The 26,129-nt window shown below is 31.3% G+C and overlaps 1 protein-coding gene across 6 annotated transcripts in view; it reads right to left on the reverse strand.

The window, feature by feature from the left end:
- Positions 1–573: 573 nt before the first annotated feature.
- LOC111055451 (potassium voltage-gated channel subfamily KQT member 1) overlaps positions 574–26,129 on the reverse strand; it is a 119,108-nt gene continuing 93,552 nt past the window's right edge. For 2 of the 6 annotated variants that reach the window (XM_039423466.1, XM_039423461.1), the window contains 7 exons: positions 25,832–26,038; positions 22,638–22,854; positions 21,664–21,781; positions 19,429–19,512; positions 16,105–16,261; positions 13,139–13,261; positions 9,402–11,048 (listed from right to left, as the gene is read on the reverse strand). In XM_039423466.1, coding sequence (XP_039279400.1) covers positions 10,959–11,048; positions 13,139–13,261; positions 16,105–16,261; positions 19,429–19,512; positions 21,664–21,781; positions 22,638–22,854; positions 25,832–26,038 — 996 coding nt within the window. In that variant the 3' untranslated portion in view covers positions 9,402–10,958. Of the gene's footprint in view, positions 11,049–13,138; positions 13,262–16,104; positions 16,262–19,428; positions 19,513–21,663; positions 21,782–22,637; positions 22,855–25,831; positions 26,039–26,129 lie in introns of all 6 variants that reach the window. The other 4 variants (XM_039423462.1, XM_039423463.1, XM_039423465.1 and 1 more) reach the window with 4 other exon arrangements.

Raw genomic sequence — 26,129 nt, forward strand, 5'->3', positions numbered from 1 at the left:
GTGAGGAGTAGGCTGAAGGTCTAGGTAGAGTCATGCTATCAATGTAAAGTCAAATATGAGTGTTATAGCCGGGAACTTTGGTGAACTTATTTGAAAATAGATAAGTAAAATGAATCATAGGCCTACTATTGGCAGACCACCACAGTTACAGTGATTGGCTTTACAGAACTCTTGGCAGTTTTAATTCTAATAGGGAGCAAAATGTTTGCACTCCATTCTGAATGATTACTATTGAGGTAGCAATTGTCCTGACCTGATAGTCTGTCAATTTCCCATTCCAAACTAGTTAAATTTGTCTTCAGCGTTCTCTTCTGCTGTCACAATTTATCATCCGTCTAGCACAACAAGGTCGTCGCTGCAACCGGCTGTGACGACTGGAATTTCGGTGAATAATTGGGAATTAATGTTAATATTTGTTCTTTTCAAATGTAGTATAAGGAACTTGGAGTATTTTCGAGAATTACCATAGAATAAGCATACAGTAATGTATATTATGTATGTATATTAATATTATATTATGGCATTCATTTAGAGGATCATGCATTTGTGTTCAAGGTTATAAATAAATAGCTTTTGGATCAATTTGTTTATTGTAAAATAAATTGATTACTCTTATTTAAATAAAGAAATAGTTGATTTACAATTTACAGTAGGTAATTTCATTTTTGAATAGTCAACATTTTATTGCAATACAATGATTTGCTTCTAGTGATATGATCAATACAAGCTACACAAATGAAGTACCGTCACCCAAGTACATAAGAAACTGTAAATTTCAGAATGATCAAGTAATTCGATGTATGAATGCTAGAATTCTGAATAAGGTGTCAATTAAATTCTAAATGCAGTAACTATTAATATGCTTTTAAATATTGTAATTTATATTTTATTTTTGTATTATTTACATTTGAATTAAGTAGTAGGCTACTAATATTAAAAAAAATTGGCTTTAGAAGAGAAGATAGGCTGTGAAAGCACTAGAAACTGTGATATAAATTTTTACAATTCACAATTTACATTGAAATCCGCTATTCACAAAATTATTCAACAGATATTATTAATTGACATTATAAAATTATTCCATCATTCGTTCAATAAGCATCCACAATTTTTAAATTGGAAACATAAATCATGTTACTTCAACTAATATAGCATTCCTCCTACTTAAATTTAATAATAGGAACAGAAAAATTTAAGGCATCACATGAACATTATACTGATCCTTGATTGCATCAATTAGACTAATATTGTTTCTTTTTTAAAGCTTTGTTAATGAAATGATGAATATTCGCTATAGAAGATTTCGTTGTCTTGTTAGAAGGAGTCGCTTTCAAAGTAGCTTTTAGCTTGGTGGTGTGAAAAATATAAGCCCTTTCATAAATCTAGTGAAGAATACGGTTAAAAGTGAGAATTTCCTATCAAGTAATGAAAAATTCTCAATTTACGGAGTTTCTTTTCAATAATTTGGTCTGAAAGTTGAGAAAATACAATTTGAAAAAGTTTTCTTTAACTTGTTGGACAGTTATTCCACAAACTATCTAATATGCTCAATTTGTTGTTCTATGTCCGATCATATTACAGTTTAGGAGGTCAATAAATCAATGAACAACATACGTTGTAATACTAGGTAGGCTATATCAATTCCATCACACTATTTCATGTTGAAATATTAAGGAACACTTCTATTAAGAAATATTAAGCAGATTTTTTATTTATACTAACTCAACCTTTTAATTGGTGAGATTGAAAATAGAATGATAGTTTTATGAGTGGAGTATAAATCAAGACTTTTGGAGAGTTTAATCTATCACTATTAACATTAAATTATAGTAGACCTGTTCTTTTAATTTGAAATAGATATAAAAAATGTATTTCTAAATCTAATCGCACCACGACAGATCTAAATGTAGACTATTAATTCTATCAACAAGGCTTTATAAAAATTTTATTTAGAATTGTAACATTATTTGAGTAATCGTATTGAAGGCAATAATTACAAAAGTTAGTTATGATCGAAGACACATAAGAAATAAAATTTGAATTCACATTCAAAATAAATGATTTTTGAGTAATGTTAGATAATAATAGACGCAGCGATGGTTGATTGATAAAAACAATACCTATCTATCTGAAATTATCAAATGTTTGAATTCAACTGATAACATATTCTTCTGAATGAATAAATAAGTGTAATGATGAAGTTTTGAAGAGAAATCGAAATGAAATTTGAATGATAAACCGGTACCTATATATTTTTAATTTATCCAACTTTGAATGTACCTACAAATTTGGCTCGAGTCTGGTCAGTCAATAGACTACAATAGTCTTCCACTGACTTAGAAAACTAAAGCCGCGTTTACACCAAAGCTATTAACAAAATATTAATAACTTAATCCTCATAGATTCTATTAGAATAAACGGAACTTGACAAATTCATATAATCATCATGTGTATGATAAGTTAAGTTCAATCTAATAGAATCTATAAGGATTAAGTTATTAACATTTTGTTAATAACTTTGGTGTAAACGCAGCTTTAGAAACAATAATCAAGTATTTCTTGCCGCATTCTATTATTTGTCCTAATTTTTAAGGACATGCTTTTCTTAACTCGTTATTCATGTTTTTCATAGTCAATAACGGCAATCTCTTTGAGAATCGTGAGTCATTTATTCAATATTTTTATTGAAATTATTTTATTAGATCAATCGAAAAATAATTGTGAGCTTTTTATCAATAATATTCATCTATTATATCAATTATTCTAATGGATTCTATTCGATTATTTAATTGTATGTGCTTTCACATCTTTATTCAAATCTTCATTGACAAGGTTATCATCCTTAAAAATGAGAATAATGAAGAATTGATAAACGACTAGGAATAATTATTATAGAAGAATATTATTAATTTTATTTTTCCAATGTCTTTTTTGTGAATAAAATTTTGTTTTCCATATGTGACGATTTGAATGGAAGTAACAATTTATTTCAAATGTTATTGCTGCATAACTGTTGACTAATGTCGGGCAGTGCAGGTACTAATAGTACCGGTACCTACTTAACTAGTCACGTACTTACATTTCAGATTGATACAATGGGATCAATCTATTTCTCAATGTAGATTGGATAGGTGGGCAAACGTATTAATCTTACAGAGATTAAATAGTTTAAGTTATCAAGTGATTAATATTAATGATATAAATACTTTTTTATACTCTATGTGATAGATAATTTTTTCATCGTCAAACCTTTTGATATACTGTAATAAAATACTTATTTCATATATGATAAAAGATACATGAGAGAATTTTGATACATTTGATTTCATATTATTACTACGTGATGGAGTGATATGATATTTTTTATTGTAGATACTTATTCTAACAAATTGTGCAGATATGTCTTATTGCTCCCAGTTAAAAACCTGTACAAACCCTTTCATTTCAATAAATTTACGGTAGCCTGATGCTCTTTAATGTTGAAACATTCGACATGAAAGATTCATGATAGTTTATTGTATTTTTTGGAATATTTGAAGTGTATGTACTTATCTTTTGTCATGTCAATCAATGTGTGTTATATAATCAATTGAAATAAAATTAAAATCCCATCCAATTAAACCAGAAAAACCTAATTTCAACTGTTATCGATGCATTCAGGATATTATAATTATGATAGTTCAATTCCATAAGCTTGAGTGGCAGTACATTTTTTCCAAGAAGAAATTTAGAAAAGCCTTCGTCATAATTTCAGCTTATAGATTCGAAAAAGCTGGTAAGCCAACAAATTCCACTTTTAAGGTGAGACATTGTTGAATAATATTTTCAACTTATGATATGCATAAATCTCCAATCATAATAATCAAGGATTTCTCAATTACAGTTTTATTGAAATACTTGATTTTATCAAACTGAATCAGGGATAATAGTCTACAACAGTTACCTCAAACCAAAACTCAAATTTGGAGATGTTGATGACGTTTTAAATGAAATCATTCTTTATAGAAATATTGAATCCTATCATGAACCTTTCTTTGATTCTTCAGATCAGATCATCGATTCACTTTCAGTAAGATGTACCTATAAGATACATTCATTCATACAGACTATTTGATGTATCAATAATATAATCATTACACCCCGCTATAGGCTAATTACAGTATTATTATCATTGTTATTGTTTTTATCATATTTTAAAATATTATACTGGAGTGATTCCACATGACCAATTGTAACACTACTATTTACAATAGATTTTTAGCATATTAGATAGAAAAGAGGCACAGAAGCTAAAACTATTGTAGTTTATTATTATTTATTCTAAATTCCTTATGTTAACTCTACTTATTCTAATGGAGAATTGAAGCGATCGAAGTGATGCTGATGAGATAATCAGATTATATGGGAATTTTTCCGATGTGTTGACAATCACATAAGTTTTTCTCAAAATTGTGGATGTCTTTTATGAAAGAGGATTTACATATTACCGAGATCATCATTGTAGGAATATTTGAATGATAACATTCGCCCTATCTGCTGTAGCAAAAATACTTAGATAGGATGCTCAAACTTATTTTGTTATTGTAAAATGATTATCCATTAACTGGAAAAATAAATAGAAGTTTGAGTGGATTAACCACTACACATTTCTTCAAGAGAAATAAATTACTGTTTCAGGAAAAATATATAGGGTTCTTCGAGTGAATCTAATGGATATCCTATAGTGGTTCTCTCAGTCGCCATTCTAACTACATCATCAAGAGAACTATCACATGAAAAGTAATATGAAAAATTATTGAATACAATAGAACCATATTTTCTCCATTAATATCAAATGGTAATTTGTAGGATTGTAATACTATGTACATTTTATTTTATAACGTATTTTCTAGTAGCGTAATAGTACCTATTTACATAAAATGTACAAAATTCATATAGCTTACATTAATAATAATTAATCTAAGCTAATTATAAAATATTAAAGAGTTATTTTGAACAAGAAACAATCAATTTATCACATTTTCCAATATTTTTTATTGAAAGAGTGGTCATCATATATATCGGGAGTCCCTCTTTGAGATCAAACAGTGCTTTGCAACTATTATAATATAAAAGCGTAAAGTTTAGGAAATATTGGACCCTAAAGATATAGAAAATGCACTACGGTATATGGTTTTATAAAAATTCATTGATTAGTAATATGGATACCTATCTCATGCTATATTGTAACTCCAAAATATCAAAATTTTGTTCCTCGCTTCTCCACAGAATGTCTTGTCAAGATATTTCAAAATATTGAATAAGGGCAATATTAATGATTCACCTGCAATCAATGAACCATCTAAACCCAATTCTTATGAATGATTCATCAAATAATGTATGGCCTGAAAATGGCCATTCTAACTTGAAAATGGCCAAAGTAGGCTGAAACTAGTCGTTGAAATGTTTTAAAGTGTTTTAAATAAAAAGGGTACAACATATGTTTTTATATTGTTTTTATTAATTTTTATAAAGTAGCTTATTCAAGTGAAGTGATTTAATGTATAGCGTATAGCAGATAGTCATCTACATAAGAAATTCTACCGTGACACACTAATCTTTAGACCACTACCTCCGTAAACAAAGCCGTCGTGCATTCGTGTGACGTCAGCACAGATAGGGCTCCTACACCAATAAAAATTCGTTGATTTCAGCTGATCTATATCAGCTAGTGTTTTTATTGGTGTAAGAGCCCTACCTATGCTGACGTCACACGAATGCACTACGGCTTTGTTTATGGAGGTAGTGATCAGACTCACTATATTGACATTATTATGTAATTGGGTGAACGAGCCAGCTTCTAATCAGAGGAGAAGACATGTTATTTTCAATTAAACTTCAATACCACTTCAAGCCATTTCAAAAACTGAGTATCTGAACAGAAAGAACATTATACTGGAACCCGATTTTCTATTTCAAACAAAATTATAAAAAACAAATCCGAAAAACTGTTTCTTCAACAATAGGAAAAAAATATTGACACATATTCGAATGCAAAAACTAAAATTTTCGGAGCATCTAAATCTTCCTAATTGCTCTTAGTAATCACCCATTAGCATTTAGCAAATGGAATTGAGCTTTTTGAATGAATTAAATGTCTGAAAACTATCATGATTCATTGATTTATTATCATTTATATACAATATGATATTTTAAGACAATGCTTGCATTGAGAAATAGTTTTGAAAAGAGCCTGCACCAACTTAGTTCTAGGTCTAGGCTTGTTTTGCTCCAAAGTGTTGTTGAATATTTTTTCTATTGCTCCATTTTATTTCAAAATTACTTGAGTGAGATAATTCCAGCATGAAGATTCATTTTTTTCAAATTAAATTATCAAAATAAAGAAAACCTTATAATAAAACCTTGAGATCGTTTTAAGGAGTTCATTGAGTTGATGAAGGCTACTGTATTTGGATAAAAAAATAACTTTGAATTAAACCAACAATTTGAGCAAATTCATACGGTAACTAATAGCAGAAGATATTTAAATTGGATCTGTACTTTCTTAATTAGGCTAGCTTCACACACATTCGGTTTCATCCGGATCGGTTCGTCTTCGGTTCGGTTCGTTGCCGAAAACGAATTAGACTTACTATCAGGTTTTAATTCGTACGGCTCTAATTAGGTATTTTCTTCTCAAACACAGCTGTGTTTGGATTATAATTCATGCTGGTAATAAAATATAAAAGCTGGTGTTCAAATATTAAGATGTGATTTCTCGAACAACAAAATTTTCAATTAAATTAAAAATTGTGAACTATTTGAATAGTTTATTTTTGATTATATTAATTTTAAACGTTCAGAGTGATTATCTTTTGAATTGAAAATGTGTTTGAATTTTGACACATGTTACATAACGATCATCTTTTTTCTCCATTAATAAAATCATGTAATTTTCATGGAAAAATAAAAAATAATAAAATTTTTCCCTGAGTTTTAATTTATCTTTATATTTTTTCAGCAAAATATTCATTGAGAAAAATAAATGCTCCAGGGTACTAACAAAAATGAATTGTCCCTATGATTTTGACATGGAAGATTTTTAAACAGATAATCACGATATCAGGTTAAAATAAAAACAAAAAAAGCGAGCGTGTGTAAAAGACTTTGCTATTATTTCCTGTTTCCTAGCAACGAATATGATAAAACCTATTCGTGTCGAAGGGGTGTTCGGTGCTATGCGGTTGCTATTCGGAACCGAATTCAATCCGAATCACCGTTTCACACTTATCAGAATTTGCCGCAAACCGAACCGAACCGAACCGAATGTGTGTGAATATGAAGAGAGTGTAAGATTATGATGAATATACATTAGAATATGATGAATATTACATGAGTAAAATACCAGGACATTTCAATAAAGTTATTGCTTCAAAATCAATTTGAAAACTGATGTTATGAGATTTATCAATAATTATTCCAAACGAAAAATTTGTATTTTTTCAAAGGGGAATAAGTTAATTTCAATATTTAAAAAAAAAATGAAAAACTGCAAATCTGCAAATAAATTTGTTGAAATTAATGAATCTCAGAACGTCCATTATTCAAATCAACTTTGGAGAAATACCTATAGGACTAATAATTTACACAAAAATAAGTAAGTTAAGATACCTAATATTTTTACTGTATAACCTGGCTTCTCAATAGTAGTTTTTACTGTTTTTACTATTTTACTGTTCGATGAATAGAAATTTAGTGAATATTATCACGCATTATGAATAAAATAGCCTATATTATGTTCTTATTATTAGAAATAATTTTCAATCTTTTTTTTTGTGCAGAACGAAAAATTTGGAATCTGATTCCAATTTGGACTAAAATTGAGCCTGACTTCACTTTCTGTTTTCAAGAAAAGCTGAATCATCAACAACTGGGCGTTTCCTATATCTTCATTCAGAATAATCGCATAACGTTCTACAGATTCATAATATGGTTTTTTGTAAAAGTTATGACAATTATAATTGATAACTAATAAAACCTGCTATCGTTGAACGTTGCCAATTATCAGTCACAAAATAGCCAAAAGTCATCCATACAATATTCACAAAAAATAGGCTTTTATTTCCTTGAAGGAGACATATGTCATAATTTTTTTAATTTATCGCCGTAATTTAATATTGTTCCGATTCTTGGATCTGGGAGCATTTAACATTTCAATTTTAAATCAATGGAGTACATAAGCAAGCATATAGGCAAGATATTTTCAAACTACAATCCTAGTTATCTGTCAAGTGAATACTGTATCTAAGAGTAAAAAACTATGGTACCTCAATTTTATCTTTATTTACCGTACCGTAATTATTACTACACTACTATCACCCATACTATTATAGGCTATTATTTTAGTTCAAGCAAGGCTTTGATAACAAGATTATTAGATTATTATATTTTCGAAGAAATAACATTCCATTCACATAATAGGCTACCTATATTATTGGATTGTACGACAAGTATTACTCCCAGTTGAACAACTTCGATGGACAGTTCATAATTCAAAGTAATTTGTTCCTGATGATAGATTCATAGTGTATTTAAATAACAGATTTATAGTGTATGTAATGAAAATCATTTCATTTAATTTTAGTATGTCAGTTACATTAGGTATTTTATTTCAATTTACACAACTTATTCACAGAAGGAACACACATTGGTTTCAGGCCCAAGGTACACATATTATATTTCAATGCCCAATTACTATTCAGACAAGTTTTCATATGTGAAATATCTTGATTACAAACCGAAAATATCACTTAATGGAATTCATGGTTTCCAATATAAAATTTAGCAACGGCTTCTGAAGCAACTACCTATGTTTGAGAGCTCAAGAATATTACGGTACATCAAGAGACTGAAACTTTATTAGCAATTTCTTCAAACCAGGTTTGTTAAAAATCCAATACTGAATGCAATTCTATAGCCCTGTATCTCGTATCATATTTTTAATATGGTTATAGTGATTACATATTCAAGCAAATTATACAAGGGAGACTGATGAGAAGTTACACTATTCAGTACAACAACCATATCTCGAGGAAGGCAGAATTCCTTGTTGTCATTACAGACTGGATGATCACAGGGAAATTATGATGCCCTAGGCATTATAATAGTTTGCTGTTTAAATTATTTTGAAAGTTGCACTATCAGAATGTTTTTATTCTGAAATTTTTATTCAATTATAATTTCTTTCCAATGTTTAATTTCGTTTCCATTCAAAGAATAACTTGAATCATCAGTAACAAATTAACTTTGTTTCCTATACTTAAACTCCAATCAATTTTCCAAATAATGTGACTTAGATATTATTTCAATGTCCTCCGAAGAATATCAGCTTAATTTGTGTATGAAAATAACATTGGCTAGTGTTTTTTTTTTTAATTACGAAATATGTAGAGAATTACCGCACTTATAACCCTAGCTTGGAAATAATTTACCACTCGATTACGCTATAAGATAAAATACATGAATAGAATCTTTATCAACAAATGGAGAGCATTTTACAATTTACATATCACACTCATCAGAAGGAAGAGCACAGCAAATTGCAATGTTGATAGGATTTCATACATCATGACCTAATTGTTTCTAGCAATAATATTTTCAAAGAACTTCACCAGTTCTGCTTATGTTCATGTGCAATTGTTTAATCTTCAACTGATGGAATCAAGTGGCTTCCACAATCTTTTCCACGACATTGGACTGTGTAGATCCTCCATGTCACTGCAGTTTGTTCTGCTCTTCCTTCAACGAATACAGTATTCGGGAAGATGATCATAATAATATATGAACCATTTGCATCTAACATATCGCGTCTCAAATATCGAAATAATAGGTACCTAAAATTGAGCTTCGAAGATGAAGAAAAATCCTCACAGGACAATTCTCTCCAAAAACCAATAAGAATAATAGAAAACAACTATTTTTAAAGAAGGTAATTCCTTCTTACCTGAATGACTGATAAATAATAACCCATTATGATTAGGCTATATGAATGAGACTGTACACTTTAATATCAACTATTTAGCTAAGCCCAAAAATTTCAATTTTGTAACATAATCAAGAGAGTTTATCAGTTTTTCAATGTATCCAATTAGTTGGCGAAAATAACATTGCATAAATGAAGTCTTCCTTCGACTCATAACATAGAACCCAAATAGGGAAGTCACTGAAATATATAATTTGCTATTCTGTAAGTTATTTGCTAAGATTTTCTTATTAAAAAATAGGCTCAAGAATAATGAAAAAAATTGAAATTATTTATTTCGCAATTTTAATATTTTTTCGCAAGCCATTGAAGCAGTGACATTACAAGCCACCTTATTATGTTTAAGCTTATTATAAGATCATTTTACATTTTTTGAATTGCTTTCTCAATTCTAGGTACCTACCTTTATGGTCCCACCTTGGATTCTATCAACTTGACCTACAATTTACACTATGAAGTGATTTTGCAAAACTTACAGTGAAATTATTTTGATTTTTAAAATACTGTACTTATATTATCATCACATCTAATCTACTCCACTTTCCACTTCGATTAACTATCAAGTTCATATTCTTTCAAGGATCATCCAAAGGAAAAAAATTCAGTTATGAAAGATTATGAAGAAAAGCTTTCAATAATTCTCCATCAAAATGTGGAATGAATTAAATCAGCTTATGGAAAACTATAACAATAACAAGTTGTTGAATTATAATTCAATGTCATTATGAATGCAGAATCGTTTTCATTACAATAACATAGTTGTTCCAAGTACCTTGAGAGGCTGATTTGGAAAGATAAAATCCAAAGTGGGATCGAATTGTTTAGAGGCTATCCTATGATAAAAAGTGATTGTTTGTTACAAACTAGTACTAACACAACCGCCGTGCCCGCTGGTGCCCGTGCACTTAGTGATGGTGTCCAGGCACAGAGTCAAAGGTCACACCTGCTCCTCGACTGCCGGGTGCTTGTGGCTCTGCGAGTTTAGGATGTACACCAGGTGATCCAGCTTCTTGTCCATTATTGAAAGCTGCAAACACACATTTCAACACACATCAAACAGACGTACAGTATATGAATTATAATTGAGTCAACATTGAGATACTAGAGGATCGTATAACATTCTCTTAAACATACAATTACAGATTAGAATGATTTTGTTACCAAGTTGTGATTTAATGACTGTCCGAATAACTTATAGCTATTCTTAAATAAACATTTTATATTCAATAATATTATATATATTTTCTGATGATGTCTACAGAAGATTACGACTTGAGCGAGGGTTGATGCGGGGTTGATACGAATAAATTATTGCCCACTATATTATTACTTTCCATTTCGCCTATGACTAGGGTCCTTGATTGTTTGTGTCTCATTTGAATTGTTTCACAAATCCTCGAATTAACTTCCTAGGAACTCATTGAGGGAATAGAAGGGTTGTCCTACAGCCATGATTTATGATCCTAGCAAAGGATCCCTGATTTTGCAGCAACCTGTTCTCCATCCCGATGGAAAAGCGTGAATGTCTCTCCATCGTCTTTGCTAGACGGCATCCCACCAGCTCAATCATATTTCCTCCTCTAAAGTTCCGTTCATTGAGAGACTCCCTTGTTGACAATTTGCTTAACTCCATCCTCACATACTGAAGAATACACAGAACGATGTATTGTCCTTACACCGTGGGTATCCCCAGCCTTCGAAAAATGTGTCTGCAGTGTTCAAGTGACCCACTCTCAGACTTCTTGGTGATTTCTTCTGCATGAACTGCCCTAGCGCGTGCTGGATGCACTCAAAGTAAGCTCGTATCTCACTATGCTGTGGAAAAAGGCATAGGCACATCAATGTCCTCAGTGACTCTTGATAATCCTGTACAAAAGGCATTCACGTGGTCACCCCAGGACAGCCTCCCATCAATCTTGAAGCCTAGCAGTTCACCGTGGCCTGATGAGGGTTTGGTGTCCTGCTAAGTGTGCAGAAAAATAACAAACCACTCGAACTATTATAAATTACCGAAATATTATACCCCTATGCAGCCATAATAAATTAGAGTTCCAATATTTCACACCATTCTGCTATGCTGGCTTACCAAAAAAAGAATCCATCAAAGAATCACTAAGCTTTGGCGTCCGTTGTCAGAGAAGAATTATTATTATTATTATTATTATTATTATTATTATTATTATTATTATTATTATTATTATTATTATTATTATTATTTTGAATTACAATATTTGATGACCAGAAATTGAGATTATAGTAACATTATGAGAAAAATTATTTGCAAATTTTAATGCTTTTTCAATTTGAGCCAAGTTATTTATTTATTTTTACCATAACATCATAAAAAATCCCATCGCTCATGATCAAATAATTAAAAAAAAAATTCGAGTGAAATATAGAGAAGTTTGTTAGTCCAGTCATTCTATATTGGTGCTTGACAAAAGGTCTTATATTTTGAATTTTTAATATGTTTGGATACATATGAGTAGTTAACCGCCAATTTTCGCGTACAAAATCTCCTTGCGGTAACCTCACAATACATGGAAAAGTTAGTAAATGACTCAGTTTATTTCGCTTAATATATTGAGACACATATCATTCATCACACTTGGTTTAAAGAGCACTCATCTAAGATTTGACATCAAGTTAAGCTCATTTCGGTATCAGTGACCGAAATATCGTTTGTAAAGAATGACTATTTTCCTGCAAAATGGAGAGATTTCGTCTCTCAATTCTAATTTTGATGGAATGCAGAAACTACACATCACATGAAATTACTCAGTGCAACGTTCATTACTCCGTGCTACGCATCCTATAAGAAACTCATGGAGAAGCCGTTTAGAGAGCATTCATTACATTCAATTTGATCTACAATAAAAAATCATTAGATAGTTCTCTGAAAAATATATTATGCTTTACCTAATGAGGTACTTTTGTAAAAGTTGGGAGAGCTGAGTTGAGGTTCAGCTCGTGAATTAACAAGTTATTTATGATGAATATAAAAGTGAATGTAAAAATCAAATGTAGGTACATTGAAGATGTATCTAAAGAACTAATTAGAAAATCAGAACTCCGATACATTTCGCAAACATACGCCCTTTTCAAGTCTATATTTACCTGTTGCTCCACTCTATACAGTCTTGCACCAATAGTCATTGGTTTAATGTTGCCAGCTCTGTCGATGCCGGCCAAGTAGCTACCGGGTTTCCCCAAAGTCTGATCAAGCCGCCTCTGCAGCTCCTGTCGAATAATTAGTGGCCATTTAGTTATCCATTATTTTAGAATTTCCTACACTGGGATTGATTGACAGTGGAACGGACGACTTTGAATAGCTGTTAAAGAATATTATTATTTTGCTGAGGGTGATGCCTATACATGAGCTAATGTAGAAAGATGATGATATCCTATTATATTAAGCGAGCAATTTCTGTATATCTGTTCATATGTTTATATCTGGTTATTTATGTCCAACGGATCTTGAAAACAGCTCTAACGATTTTCATAGTAGGTTTATGATATAAAAATTCGATTGCACTAGGTCTCATCCCTGCTGGGAAAACTCGCTGAAGGACATGAAAAGGATAACAATTATTCATCCTTGGAAAAAGAGATGTTAATTTTGTCGTCTGTCGAAACAGGAGATGCGTGTGTGGGAGAGAAACAGAATTATTTCCAGCTGTGTAATCGATCAGCGAGAAATATTATCTAGAAATTTTAATCGACTTGATCAAAATAATCTGATTTTTTGACATGACATGATAATCATTCAAAACTAGAGTATATCATAATTTTCAAAGTTATTCATTATTTGACAATTGAGTAATTATTGAGTGTTATTTTGTTATTCAATTTGGTTTGTGAATAATCTAAATTAGAACTTTTTTGTTTTTAAAAGTTTCGACTGATAATTGAACCTGAATTCAAGTGTATGGAGCATAACCTACTTTCTGGACTATTTATAGTGTATAAATCGAAATTCGTGGAGGAAACAGTTTTGGGCTGTGCCAGTTAGCCCTTCCCCAATCATTTCAAAGAATTGTGTTCTGTTCATCACTAGTTTATAAATAAATAACGAGCAAAGCTTGGTGCCCCGATATTAAGAGTAATATGATAGAAGACATTTATGAAGTATTGGAAAGCAGTATACACTATATAGATATTTGATATTTAAAATATCGTGACAATCTAACTGATATTAACTGTTCAACCCCTCGTTGTAACTTGCAACTGATACTATATGAATAAGACCAGAAAAGGTATTTTGAGTTTAACAACTCATGAAAGTAGCAGAACTGAGTTCAGAGCCCTAGTTATGTTATTATGATATTTTTGATAGTAGAATATCTATTGATAAGTAGAGATTTAGCCAACTTTCCATTGTTGCATAATTCAGTAGTGTTAGTTTTGCGGGACTTATGTGTAGTATGTGACCTATCAGACATCATTAATTAAATAGTATTCTGACTCTTATTCCATAAAATCGTGGGATTTAAAATTTCACTTATTTCTTCAAATTATTTTATTTCATCTGTATGTTTATAATTCCTGTTTGCTGTTAATCAGAATAGACTATACAAGTTTTCTTTGCTTGATCTTGATTTTCTTTTAGTAAAAAGGTGTTTTGAATCTGCACATCAATGAATGTATGCGGGTATGCATGTTCTGCAAGTAGGCCTATACCACATTACTTCACAACATAATAAAAAAGGTCGTTTCTTGAGAGAGAATCTTTATCAGAATGGGTTTCTTCAATCTTTCATCTTCAAGAGTACTCCTTGATTCATATTTCATATACCGGTATCCAAGACCTTGAATATTATTTATCTGTTACAAATGATAACATTATCTAACATCTGTACAATAATTATTGTGGAAAATTATGATTACGAGTGAAATAATTTGTCAGATCATTGCGTACGCTGAAAAAAGACGCGTGTAACATTTCCTTTTCTGTTCTCAAATAAATAATGCTGAAAAAAGTAGGGTAAACCATGACCATCTGCACACCTTGGGACAGCCCACATTGGGACACTGCAATCATATGATATATGCTCATATTATAACGATCAGGATTGCTTCTGAATCTTATTTTACTCAATGTAGACTACATGTCAATGAAATAAATTATAAATACATAGTATGATATATGATTATAGCCTGTAATGTAGCTTCAGCGAGGTAGGTAGCCATTTCAAACACACTTTGTGCAAATGACTTTTGGTCATAGTTTTTACTAAAAAAATCAAAAAATGTATTTATACTATCAATAATTATAATAAAATGTTACAAATTAACAAAAATAATGAATTGCTTATTTTTAATTCAATATCCCAACCTGGGCAAGGGATGTCCCGTCGTGGGCCGGTTTAAAGCCCAGGTTGGGACACTCCCCAAAAAATTGTTTTTGCAATAAAAAATCAATTGATGATCAATGCAGTTGCCATCCTCAAGGATGAAAGTGTAAGCAAATACAATAAATATAAAATTGAAAAATGTAGATTTTTCTTGTTTTTGTCAAAGTTACGAACAGCTGTTTGAATTTTGGTGTCCCAAAGTGGGCTGGTTTACCCTACATATCCTACTTATCGTCACGATTCTATACGAGAAAAATGATCTGCCTCACCCTCACTACTTTTCCACAAGTTTTGTGCGATTTCCTTTTTCGTTAGCCTTATTCATCAATGTGAAGGCTACAGTAGGCCCATTATTTATGAATAGTTGGCCTCATCATTGAACTTAGATAAAATTCCTCCAGGTGTGTATGCCTATGCTAGAAACAAGCTACTTCCTGACATTATTATGAAAAATGTACTTAATTGTCATCACTACCTTGTGATTTCTTTATTTGCGGACCCTCGAATCCTGAAATATGCAAACGTCCCAGGAGACCAGGCAGTTGAAGGCATTCGCCATTTTCACAGTAACCGTTTTCTTGCACATCGGATAACCGATACCGATCGGTACGCGATATTAGTGTACCGATAAGGCATGGAATAGATTCGGTCATTAGGCATATCTTTAACATTCCTCTCTTTCTCTCCCTTTCAGGATGCTTAGAGAACTTAGAATCACTATCAACTCACCTTTATCCTAACCATCATGTTGAGATGGCCTTGACTATATTGTTCTATAACATCTCTCACATCATACGGTTTCCTTGCCTGTTGGAATTTCCGCCTTGCCACAAAGTATTTTATCTTACGAATGGCACGGATTGCGTTTTTGTGCACTTCAGTTAACCTGCAATCGAATAATAAGAGATCAAACAAAATTTAAAAATTCCAAGGCTTTTATTGAATTGGTATCCAGAGAATCTTGATCTAAATAGCACGGTAATTCTACAGTATATCCAATTGAAAATAGACTATTTTTATAAAGCCACAAATATACAAGTGACGTGACAAATATATAAGAATGGATTGGAAGTCCAACTGTTAATAAAAAGAATAATATTATTTTATGCAAAAAATGTCAAGCTCTCTCTATTGCAGAATTTGTCAAGCAAATAGTTGAGCTTACTCTATTCAATTATTTCCTCACTTTAATGCACATACTCAAACAGAATCGTCAGTGATTAGTGTAGTAAAGCGGAGTAATAATAATATTTTCTATTCGTCTTCGAAAAAGCGACAAAATCTTCATCACTTTCGATGAGATTATGAATTAAAAAGTGTTCTTTGAAAGCCGCGCTCACACTGAATGCCTTTTCATACTAAAATTGATTTGAGGAAGCCTCATAATTATTTATAGTTGTTATAAGTACCTAATTATCATGTTTGTGATGAACAATGCAAGTATATGAACAGAATGTGTGAGCGATTCGTACGATTTGTGGTATACGTTTACGTACGGTAGACATTTGTATGCAGAGTGAGCGCGGCTGTCCGTAGTCTGTGTACCATTTCAGGAAAAAATGTGAATGAATATTTTTATGAGATGATATCATGAGTATATGAGCGAATTGAAGATTAAAATCGATCTCGGAAATAGAACTCTCTAATTTTGGGAAGAATGTGGGATTCAGTCAACATTTTTATGAACACCATTTGAAAAATTTCCAAATATATTGTTTTTGCCATTTTTGGAGCAAAAAACACGAATCATTGCGCGGTACATTATGTGATTGATCTATTTTAATAAGATACTCAAATTCGGAGTTCTTGGATTTATAAGAAGGGATCATGCATAGAAAGAACTTGAATAGAATATTTGATCAACTTTTTAGCTCATGCATTTAATATTATTATGAATTGAGCAGAATGTGAGAAATATTAAGCAGCATAATTAAAATTTTTCAAATAGCGAAAAGAGTTAGTTAGCGAAGAAATATTGAGAGTAATAAGGAAGAGGAATACTTTTCATTTGAATGAAAGAAGAAGGTTCCGGCATTGAGTAGAGAAGTGGGCAAACTTTGTTAAGTATGACAAGCAATTGTTGTTCGCGAATGAAAAATACATCATGAATCTGATGGGATCATGAACTAAATGAGATGAAACTTGAAAATACTCTTTTGTGAAAATTGTATTTGATTTTCTTGCTCCAAGATTATAAACGTTCAGATACTGTTGCTGGTGAGATGATGTTATGATATCTGTCCATAATGACACCATTTCTAACACTTTTGTATCGCATTTTTACCTAAAAATACGTCCTCACGCATAAATCAATATTATTTCATAGGTATTTTATATTTTTTATAACAGTCATTGATTATATGAACAACAATTGAATAATATAAAGTCATCGAATTTTTGTGACACAGGACTTAGGCTATCGGTAAATCGGTTACATTATTGTAAACAATAGTGTGTAGCTTTATTATTTTCCACTTTTAATGATTATTGCGAATGATCATTGCCTAATAGTGAATGATTGGATAACTGGGAATATTTTGAAAAATCCTCCTTAAACAAGAAAAATGTCAATTTACTGGGTATTTTTAAAACGTTTTTGATACAGTTCAAGTATTCATTTCAATCTATAATAATAATAATAATAATTATTGCATTGAATAAATCCATGTAAGGAAGCACTGAATTTTGTAAGAATCAAATATACGCTACAGTAGTAATACTATAGAATTTCTCCAATTATTAGTTAATTCTATCAGAAATTGAGAATCATCTTCTTCATAATAAGTATTGAGATATTGCGGTACTCCAATCAAAAATTGATTATTGAGTATATCCCCATCTTTTTCCTAGAAGCAGAGAATCGAATCAAGTCAAGGCAGTATTCCTTGTGCTGATTAGATTTAATGAAAATCTTCATGCTATCAGTAAGTTATGTGTCTGAAAAAATGTTAAAAAGCGAAATTCTCCAGCTTGTGTTTTCGTTAATAATCATGCTCAGTGACCAAATTGAAATTCAAAGCAGGGCATAGATCTTAAAAGTGCATAAATCCTTATCTAATATAAAAAGTAAGTGGAAAAGCTCTAATCAGTAGAAAAAATATTGTCGTTTAAATTCTATTATCAATCATTACGATAAAAACCTATATAATGTTGGTAAGTTTCAAATATTGTATTGTTATGGTTCTGAATGAGGGACTATCCACCAATAAAAGCCACACGACTATTATTATATATTATATCCATCCCTGGAAATTGACTGCTTCAGATTTTCCGGTGGCTGTTTGTGCTATTATATGAGTGGTTGAGAGTTCTCGCTACATGCTTTTTTATCTTGTAGAGAAATTAGTAGAGTTCAATGTTCTCAGATTACCTATACTGTATATATGAGTTTGCAAGAATTAGTCACGGATTTGTGTAGAGATCCCGATAGTATTCAGATTTGTAATTTGGTAGTTGGAAATAATCTGCTTTTTCAACTCCTTGATGACAAAGTTTTTTCCTGCTAACATCATGATTGCCTTATTAAAAATTCTGATGAAACTTGAGTGATGATGATAGATGGATTCACAAATTCTTATAATAAATAATATAACATATTAAGTATATTTATATAAAACTTATCCCAAGAATTGTTTTTCTTTGTACGGTTTAATTTATAATTTTGGTATCCAGGAAAAGTCGATAGGTAATTGAATATAAACAAAGAGAACAAAAACTATTTTGCAGTTTTGAGCGATTGAGATTTCACTGCTCGTCTAGTAAAAGAGTTGTAGCCTATAACTACTTCGAAAGATGTTCTTCTTTCTGAAAATGGATTGAAAACTAATTATTTACACAACAAAACCTTCAAAAATTGAAATATTGAAGTATTATGGTCATTTTTCTTATTATCACACTAGATAAAATAGCTATATGAAAAGTCTCAAGTTAACCTTCCAAAGAATCAAATGAAGAAAACTTATCAACTAGAACCGTGCGTGAGATTGTATTCAAGATGAAAGGAGAATAGTGATTCATAAAAAAGCACTACTTTGATTTCAACAATTAGTTTACCAATTCAATGATCGTGGAACCTGAAGAGTATTTTCACTGTCAATGTTCTCGACTTCAAGTTGGCCCATATTGTTGTTGTTACACCTTATAAACAAATTATGGAAATAAGCTTGATGCTTCCTCCATCAAGGTAATTTACTCATTTTGGAATCAATTGAAATTAACTCAAACTTCATTTAAATCATCACATAATTAACATGACTCAGTAGGAATGTGTTTCTGATGCTAAAATACCAACCTACGAAATGAACTTTATCACTCGTTTGTGAGAGAAATTTAATCAACAATACCATCTTTATGATTTAAGGAAAAATTTATTTTCTTTCCATGTGGATGTATTTCATGATATTCAGAATATTTACAAGAAAAGAAATGATTCTATACTTGCCTGACATGTATTTTGCCAGAAAAGCTATGATTTATAATTTATATGATTTATTTACATAATACCTACCAATTAATCTCAAACTCTATAATCAAAGTGCGACTGAACTGAAAATATGAATTTTGAAGTTATGGACGAGTTTCACAGATAATATCTTTAATGTTGAATCCTGATTGGAATGCTGAGTAATTGGAAACGTCAATAATTGATATTATATTGTATGAAAGACACGTTTTCATGTCACACAATTTTAATTGACCGGAAACCGGAACTGCTTTCCTTGTGGATCATTGTAACATTCGAGGTTGGAGCAAAGTAGATTTTAAGGCTCAATTCGAGTTATCCATTGAAATTGATTTTTTTGGGTAGTGAAAGTTCATATGGGTATATGGATACCATTGGAAATTTACACTCAATTCCATTGACACATTATTATTTTTAAATCCGTGCTTGATCAAGTCCGTCTAACGCTGGTAAACGGCTCTGGGCTGATGCAACAATTGGAGTTTCTTCAACACACCTTGAAGAATTATTCAATTAAACTTGATTAATTTATGCATTTAAAGGCTGTGCAAAGGCTAATAAAAATAAACTTTCTACTCGTGAAATTTTTCCAAGTTTTCCGATTTGTATATCATCAAGCTATCAAAATGAAAAAGTTTTCTCAGGAAAACATTTTTCCGATCATTACTTTTTGAGATATACGAGCGCCTAAAGTTTGAATTTTGTGGACAGAACATTTCAAATTCGGTAAGATATAAATCCATGAGATTTAGAAAAATCGATCTAGTAAAACAAAACTTTTCTGAAAATATAAATTTTTGAAAAAGTTATTCAATTTACCAAAAATAACTCAACTAAAAGTTACTTTTAGTAAATTGAATAAGTATCTTAAAAATTGATGTTTTAAATTTTTTTTGTTTTAATAGATCAAAAATACCATGAAGAATCTATCCTATAAAATTCATGGATTTATCTCTTACCGAATTTGAAATGTTCTGTCCCAAAAATTTAAACTTTAGGCGCTCATATCTCAAAAAGTAACGATCGGAAAAAAATGTTTTCCTGAGGAAACTTTTTCATTTTGATAGCTTGATGATATACACATCGAAAAACTTGGAAAAATATCACGAGTAGAAAGTTTATTTTTAGCCTTTGCACAGCCTTAAGTACAATGTTTAATCTACTTGAAGAGTTGTATAGAAGGCTTATCAATGTGTTCCCAAAAACTCTTTGTATACCCAAAACACTTTTCCAGTTTGAATTTTAATACAAAAAATACTCTATAAGATAGAATTTTCACGATTTTTAGTATTATTTAATCGAATTTTTAAAAGTCAGTAACAATATTCGATGAAAGGTATGTTCCATTGTTTCATGTGAAGAATACATGACTTTTAAAAATTCGATTAAATAATACTAAAAATCGTGAAATTTCAAAAAAAATATTAATAAATTTAAAAATAGTATACATTTATGAATGACGGTACTTTCGAGGAAACAATATTATAAAGGAAAGATCGTGTCAATCATTATAATAATAATAATAATTATTATTATAAGATGATATTTTACTATTCAGTGACTATGTACAGTAACGTTTGAGGAGTTATTGTGAACTAAAATGAGAAAATGATGATAATATCTTAACATGATTCACAGGGTTGATACATTCAAAAGTGGAAATCTACAAAACTCTGACAACATGAAACGGCCAAAAGCTCCATTAAACTGTATAAGAAATAATTTCAGACGTATGCAATAATGTTAAGAAACATAGCAGTGGCTGTTGACATCAAATTAAAATTCTACTCTTAAATTAATAAGTTGATTAGACACAGTTTACTTACATTGTGACACGTTCTGGCTCTATTTCAAGATCCATCTCGTCACTTGCAACTTCTGTTACGCTGCTTGTTTGACTGGTAAAACCTCGATTGCCCTCTCGGCGCACACGATTTGGAGTACCTATCAAACATATGAATAACTATGACTCGCATTGCTCTGGAAAATGCATTGTCACAGTAAAATTGATCAATAGAGATTCCTGTTGGATAATATTCCGCTAGATATTGCGATACAACTTTGCTGTGACTGAAAGGACTATAAAGGTCGTTTAGAAAACAGTACAAGTTATTGAGCAATCGAGTAGATTATCGTATAGTTCGTATAGTATCGTATAGTTGAGTATTTTTTCATTTTAGTGTTTTTTCTAATTCGAATCCTAATCCTTTATTCACAAAAACTTTCCACCATAAATTAGGCACATGCCTGGACGGAAGAGTGATCCTGGCGTAGGCTAAATCGATTATTTCAATAATCTATCTCATATACACATTCACAGAATCAAAACTATGATTGGGAGAGAAATAACAAAATTAATCCAAAACTATTTTTCTCCCGAATTTAGATGGTTAGTGAGCCAGTCTGGCTGAGGTTATGGTACCAATTCTTATAATAATCTAAATGAAAAGTGTCGAGCCTTGAGCTTCCAGCCAGTTGCGTTATCACATCGATATTAATTCAGTCTTTCAGTCACATTAAGCTGCGTACAGACTTACGCGCCATGAGCACGAGCATTTCACACTTCATCAGCTGATACTTAGTTTATTATATCTGTATCGTTTCTGTACAAATATGCGCAGCTATGATCAGCTGATGAAAAGCTAAATGCGCGTAATCGTGGCGCGAAAGTCTGTACGCAGTTTTATGGGCTAGGATGAGAAAGTCGCAATTTCATTCAATATATAGCAACGACGGTTGGTTGGAAGGTCAAGTCTCGAGTCATATTATATCAATAAACAAAACCAGATTTAGCACAAACCAGCTTTGGGCTCTTCGATGTAGAAGACGACATCACCCTCGCTCTCGCGGCGATTGGCGGCGGCGGGAGCGAGCGCATTGGCGTTGGGGTTGTTGAAGTCCGGGCCGCCTCCGACGCTGGTGATCGTGCTCTGTGTTGTACTGGGCGGCTCCATCTTGTTGCGCGATTTCCTTCTCTTCAGAACACTGGCCTTTTTTGCCACCTGCAGCATCAGCGACTGCAATTTCAACATTAAACTCCAATCATATCACAGTTTTCTTGAACAATTTCGTTGGAAATCAAAAATGTTTCTCAGTCTATAGAATTGAGTTATCAGTAGGAACCTGTTTTTCTCTCTACAATCACGAGAGATTCTTTTCACTAATAAGTGAGTGACCTATTATGTTTGAAATACATAATAAAAAATAATTTATAGTTATAGTGATTCATTGATGAATTGACAATCGATTATTGAGTACTGCCTAATGTTTCAAGCTCTCAAATTCCTTCAGTAATCCAAAATATTAATTATGAGTTGAAGGTTTTGAATTTTGAATACTATAACATTACCTATATGTTTAGGAAAAGGATTTCAATATTTCACATTCATAAAGTCTTTAAATTACTTGGCAAAAATGTCAAGTATGACAAAAATAGAAAAATTGATATATTTTCCACCTGCAACATCATTCACTATGAATCAGGGACCATGTCTTATTCTCCGAAAACTAAAGATTTAGATTTATATTTCAGCTATGTCCATATCCATACTAATAAGAATTATCCCATTGTTGAGGAATCGTGTGCTATATTTCTCGTAATAACATGAAAACGTTAAATTTTATTTTATTGCATTGAGGCTGGACGTTTCTGTGAGCATAAATCGATGTAGTTATTAATAGCTGCTATTAGACAAATACAAAATCAATGTATTACTTTTCAAGTGAACTAGTAAAATAATTTATAATGGTTCAGATACGTTGAAGCAACTTTGCTTTTCAAGACTTGTCAGTAGGTATGATAGGATGATATTGTTGAAGGATTTCATTCCATGAATCCTGCATTTCTATTAATTCTATTGCATCAGTAAACTGATATCTAAATCACAGAGAAAACTGAGAAATTGAAATTCATCCACTAGGAGCGTTTGTTAGTTAAATAGAGAACAATACAACTCAAAATAATTTGTCGAGAGTAATGAATACTTATGATAGTAATAGAAAGCTTATGTTTTAATGGAAATTCGTCCAAGGATATATTGTTCAAGGAAATTTGTCCATTCGAAATTCGTGGAGTTATCTGGCATTGTATTATGGAATTATTAGACGGACAATCACTAATAATTCAATCGATTATTGAAAATTGAAGGTTTTATTCCAATTCCTCAACCATGCTAATGATTGTATTGAGAAATCTTTAGTGATTAGTTAAAATTACGCACGAGAAGAATAATTGTTACTATTCTAGCCCAACTGACAAGTCGGATTCAACTGACAAGTAACATGCCCAACTGACAAGTAACATGGATTCTGCTGATGCAATCAACATTAGAACAATGATTGATGAAAATCAATTTTCGACTCAGGATCTTGATTGATTTTTGACCATAACACTTTATTCTCTAAAAATATACCTTTATTCCATGCGCTCTGTGTGACTGATTCTCTATGTTCTGTTACATGGAGAAATAGCACAGTTCAGCTATTTGAAACACAAAGAGTGGTAAAATATTTGAAAAACGATGTTATAAAAATTCTTTTTCTAAATTATGATTGTTGATAATCTAAATATTAATAAAATTTTAATACATTCTATAATGCCTATCATCACAATTTATACCACTAAAAATGGGAGTATATAAATATAAAACTAAAGAGTAGATCAAGTACTTCAACTAATAACTAAGGGATGAGAGATGAAACTCAATTACCGTAATCTATTATTGGTTTCAAACATGGTGAATCAATTAATTTGAAGCCTAAGGTGAAAATCACACAATGATAAAAATTGAGTGGAATATTCAATTTAAGATCGGGTTGAAGATAGTGAATCTGTAGTCTATACATCTATAGAGAAGCTACCTGACTAATCTATAAGAACAATATCTACATCTACTGGATCTGTCTTCTAAAAGCATAGAACCATGCGCGATACATTGTAGGTCTATAATTTGAAGAACTATTTTCTTGACAGGTTGAAGGATTTTTGCGCAACTGGGTATCTAGAAAACTGTGTGGTGCTATGTAACCACTATTGGACATACCTGCATCCAGAACTTCTCACTAAAATTGAAGCCTGCTTATGAAAATTATCGTAAGAGTTAATTTATGTGTCAGAACGTTTAGATAGTTATTCGAAAATAAACTACACTATACCAATTACCTGTTCTCTATTCATATGAGTATTATCCTTTCATCCTTTACTGAGCAGTGTGAGGAAATTGATATTTGAATAGAGAATTCAAATGGCTCTTGAATGAATTCTCTTCTTGTGTTATGTAATGTGAAGTTGAATAATCACTTATTCGATCATATTCTTTAGTTCATACAGTATAGTGAAGAATTATTCTGATGAGAATAATGACGAAAGGCCTACCCAAGAAAACTACTTTCTGGGAATTGAAATGATAATGTGAGAATGTTAAAAGTGAACAAGATAATTCAAAGTTGGAGGAAATGAATGTTCCTTGAAACAAATATGATATCACTTCTATAGAATTTTTATAAATTAACATATTCGCCTAGAATATCATGTATTATGTTATTTTGTAGATGTAGATATAAAATAGTATATTCTGTTAATAATAATTTATGGAATGCTTAGGCCTTCTAATGAAAATATAATTCGTAAAATCAATACGGTATCTATTTCTTAAAACCCATGAGAGGCTGTTTCAATATGAGAGAGAATCAATGGAAAATAGTTTCTTTTCCAATGAGTTTCTTAGAAGGTATTTTATACAATTATTATTGCTGTGTCTTATTCGACTCACTGTGAACTATTTTTTAATTGTGATATATTTTCAAGTAGATTAGAAATGAGTATTCTGTTTTTAATGTTTTCTCATTGAATACAATGTTCAACTATGAACTACAGACCGAAGAAATGACTACACAGAGCAACTATGAGAATGGATTTTCCATTTGCTTTCAAAGGCTAATTTCAATACTACTGTTGTCTGCTCTGTAGTCATTGAAATGTTGTTTCGATCTAACCTTTACCTTGGTGGGAGCACTATCTTTAGTGTTGGATGGATCTTTGAGGTAGATGTTCCACGTTGCTTGCGAATTGAAGCTTTTGTCAGCCGCATAGCACCGCCACAAGCACTGGATGAGCATCGCCGCTGCTGGAATCTGCCTGTTGAAGTGCTTCTGTCTCTGCTTCTGCTGCACTTTCAGTGCAAATCCAGAGCCGAGGATTCCCTATGTGAAAAACATCAAATCGAATCATTGGGAAGGGATCTCATTATTTAAGAGTTGTATTGGCTGAAAAAACCAAGTTATAATTTGCAAC

Source organism: Nilaparvata lugens, chromosome 3 (genome assembly GCF_014356525.2).
Source record: "Nilaparvata lugens isolate BPH chromosome 3, ASM1435652v1, whole genome shotgun sequence".
Taxonomy (NCBI): Eukaryota; Metazoa; Arthropoda; class Insecta; order Hemiptera; family Delphacidae; genus Nilaparvata; species Nilaparvata lugens.